This window comes from Hipposideros armiger, unplaced genomic scaffold, assembly GCF_001890085.2.
Source record: "Hipposideros armiger isolate ML-2016 unplaced genomic scaffold, ASM189008v1 scaffold_2295, whole genome shotgun sequence".
NCBI classification, from domain to species: domain Eukaryota; kingdom Metazoa; phylum Chordata; class Mammalia; order Chiroptera; family Hipposideridae; genus Hipposideros; species Hipposideros armiger.
In genome coordinates this window covers 17,994-21,625 of record NW_017733637.1, presented here as the reverse complement: position 1 = coordinate 21,625, position 3,632 = coordinate 17,994, and the positions used below count along the sequence as shown (strand labels likewise).

Genomic DNA, 3,632 nt, shown 5'->3' with positions numbered 1-3,632 from the left:
AAGCCTAGAAAAAAACAATGGGGTATATTCTTGGGAGAGTGAGCTGTATGATGAATTTTGAGATAATCCTGAAAAGTGAAATCCATTAACTAAAATATTAATAAATTGAACATGGGTAAAGTTAAAAGTTTGTGTCCCACTTAGACACTGTTCAGAGAATGAAAAGACGAGCAGAGGCTGCAGGAAATAGTTTCAAATAGTATCTTGTAAAGTGCTGTATCCTGAATATAAAGAACTTCACATGTTGTGCAGAAGCCGAGGACCCTATGACTGCAGGGCCCAGATCAGGGGTGGGGGCGGGGGGGTGAATGGGGGAGAGGGGTCTTTTTGGGGTCACAGTGTCCTTTCCTATGACCAAATCTATGTTCAGGCTCCTCCCCACCCTCCTACCTCTGAACACCCAGTAACTGTTAATACAGACTCTGATAAACTGGGTCAGTTATACTCTGCACATGTCATTTCAATATTTGTCAGGTGTGGGGTTACAGAGATGCTTAGTGGCTGTTTCTATTTTTGTCTCTTCTCCATACACACATGTGATTCTCTCTGATGTAATTGGAGAGGGTTCCTGGGACATGACTTAGGGTGGCTTAAGGAAAGTATTTGCACAAGAGCCTTAGACACAAATTTAAACCCCACGCATTAAGAATGAAGGGTCTCCAAGCCTGCCTGTGCTTTTTGTTACTCCTACCAAAGGGGTAGTTCTTGGGAAAAACAGTCTTACATTTTGGGATCATGTTTACCACACACGTGAAATCAACATATTACTTGATGTCATAGTATCATTATAAAATCATGTCCATCCTGGATATGTTCATATTTGAGGTTATAGTGGATATTTTGACCTAAAGCCAATCCTTTGTACTATCTACTTGAAAATCCATAAGATTACACATTCACTCTTATTCTCGAAAAGGTGGGACTTCTTAGGCCTGTTTGTAATGTGCCTCATGACCCAAGTGCCTCCCATCCCAGACTCACACAGTTCCTGTGTGCGACTGAAGACACACGGAGGAGGCTCAGAAGGACCAGGGGAGCCTGACTCAGTCCCTCCCCACTTGTCAGGACCAGGCTGCCCCACATGCAAATTTATCTGCAGGCTCCAGGGTAAAACCCTCCTTGGGCTGTGAGTTCATAGCTCTCTCCTCACACAGGGCAGAGTCTCTGGGGAAGGCAGAGCTGTGGTCTAGAAGAAGATGAGGCTGCTGGGTCTTCTCCTGTGCCTGGTGACAGCCCCCCAAGGTGAGGTCTCAGGTGTCAGACACAGGTCTATGGGATGTCTGTGACTGCACATGAGTGACAGACTGATTCTCCTTGTCTCCAGGTGTCCTGTCCCAGGTGCAGCTGCAGGAATCGGGCCCAGGACTGGTGAAGCCCTCGCAGACCCTGTCCCTCACCTGCACTGTCTCTGGTTACTCCATCACCAGTGGTTATGACTGGAGTTGGATCCGGCAGCCCCCGGGGAAAGGGCTGGAGTGGATCGGGTACATTAGTAGTGGTGGGAGCACATACTACAGCCCGTCCCTCAAGAGCCGCACCTCCATCTCCAGAGACACGTCCAAGAACCAGTTCTCCCTGCAGCTGAGCTCTGTGACCTCCAAGGACACGGCCGTGTATTACTGTGCGAGGGACACAGTGAGGGGAAGTCAGTGTGAGCCCAGACACAAACCTCCCTGCAGGGACAGGGGGGCTGGGCTGCAGGGGGCGCTCGAGACCCACGAGAACAGGTGTGTCCTGGGTGGGGAAGGGGCTCTTTGTTGGGAGCAGGGATTTCCTCTGAAAGTTCTCAGCTGCCCTCAGGGACAACACTTGCTTCTTCTTTTTGGCTTCGTTTCACACTCTCACTGCAGACAACATATGAAGAAGGGACAGTGTCTGTGTGTAGATGACATGTCACACTGACCGGGGACCACTCCTTAACCAAGGTCCTGTGTGTCCTTTATTTATTTCTTCATAAAGCAACCACCCTGAGGACTCTCGTCTCCCTGTTACTGGGAAACACTTTCCACTGAGAGACCCCAGTGCAGTCCAGGCCCCTGTGTGCTGAGCTCAGGCTCTCTGCCCCCCACATGACCACGGGGCCCCCACATGGCCCTTCCTTCACACAGGCCCCTCCTGGCCCCACGGGGGATCAGCCCCCCAGGGTCTCTATCCACAGGTCTCTATCCTCCCTGCAACAGGTTACCCTGTTGGTCGTCATTTACGCAGGTAGGTGTAGAAACCCACTCAATCATCTTGTCTCCACCATCACAATACTTTTCTCAGTCCATTTTCCTTCTGTTTTCCTCTGATAAGGACACTTGGGATGACAGTTTGGTCCCACCCGGATAATTGAGGGTACTCTCCCATCAGCACCCTCAGTCAGGTCTGCACAGTCCTGTCATATGAGAGAACACTCTCAGGTCCCAGCGATAAGATTCTACGTATTCCTGAGGGTCACTGTTCAGCTCCTCACACTGCCCTGGGGACCAGCACCTCAACTGCAGCTCAGGAGCCTGGGGACAGGTTACCTTCCTGAGGTGCTGGAAGTTGTGTGGCAGTGTGTGTGTGCACGTCAATTTGTTTGCAAGTGTGTGAGTGTGAGTGTGTGTGTATACATGTTAGTTTGCACCTGTCAAAGACAGGACGAGTGCGTGGGCACATATAAATTCCCACATGCATGTCAGTGTGTGTATGTATTGATGGTCTCGAAATGCTGAGTCGATCCTGCTTCACCGAAACACCTTGTGATTAAACACAAGTATGTATGTCCACTTGTTAATGTCTTTGCACATGTGTGTTTATGAGGCTGTGCACATTTATGTTTTGAGTCTCTATTCTGAGCCCCAATGGCTCACAGAACAAGGACTTTCTCACTTGTGAAGGAGACCAGGCTCCCAGGAAGTGCAAACCTGTTTCCCATCTCTGCCAGGTGAATGTCAGCCAGAGGACAGGGGCTTGTCATGGACACAGCATCTTTGGGGATCTTCTTCTCCTTGATGGAAACTCACTTCTGTGAGTGTCTCAGATTATGAGTGTAAAGAGGCTGGCAGGTGAGGGTCCCCTCACTCTCAGTGTCCACATTGTCCCCAGGTGTCCTGTCCCAGGAGAGCTGCATGAATCAGTCTCAGGACTGGTGAAGGTCCAGGAGGAGCTTCAGTGGACGGGGTGCCCGGGAACCAGAGGTGGTGCACACCCCAAACTTCCCTACAGAACACAAACATGACTCCAGACACACACCCAAGGACCAGCTCTCTCTGCAGCTCAGCTCCGTGACCACCGAGGCCATGGCCATATATCACTGTCCATCCACAGGGAGGGAGGCACTGTCACCACGGACACCAAAGTCCCACTTCAGGGAGCAAGGGTGGGGCTGGGCTCAGGGGGTGCTCAGGACCCCGGTCACAGGAGCCCATGTGGGGAGCAGGACCGGAGGACGGCTGAGAACACGCTTCCTGACTCAGCCGGCATTTCCTCTCCTTGCACAGAAAACATATTTTAACAGACCTTCTTCCTCCTCCTTTATTTGTGTGCAAGTGTTACTCTGTCTCTGTGAGTGTATCCGTTAAACTGTGTGTCTGTGTGCACGTGTGCATTTTATCATGTATGAGTTTTGTGTTTAGTGTGCAGATATAACTGTGTGTGCTTTACAT

The 3,632-nt window shown here is 50.4% G+C and overlaps 1 gene segment (V, D, J or C); it reads left to right on the top strand.

The window, feature by feature from the left end:
• Positions 1-1,154: 1,154 nt before the first annotated feature.
• LOC109378627 (immunoglobulin heavy variable 4-59-like) lies at positions 1,155-1,626 on the top strand (the record flags this gene model as incomplete). The annotated part of the segment is given in 2 exon segments: positions 1,155-1,242; positions 1,325-1,626. Coding segments are annotated over 2 exon segments (348 nt in total), but the record flags the coding sequence as incomplete, so codon positions are not given.
• Positions 1,627-3,632: the final 2,006 nt, after the last annotated feature.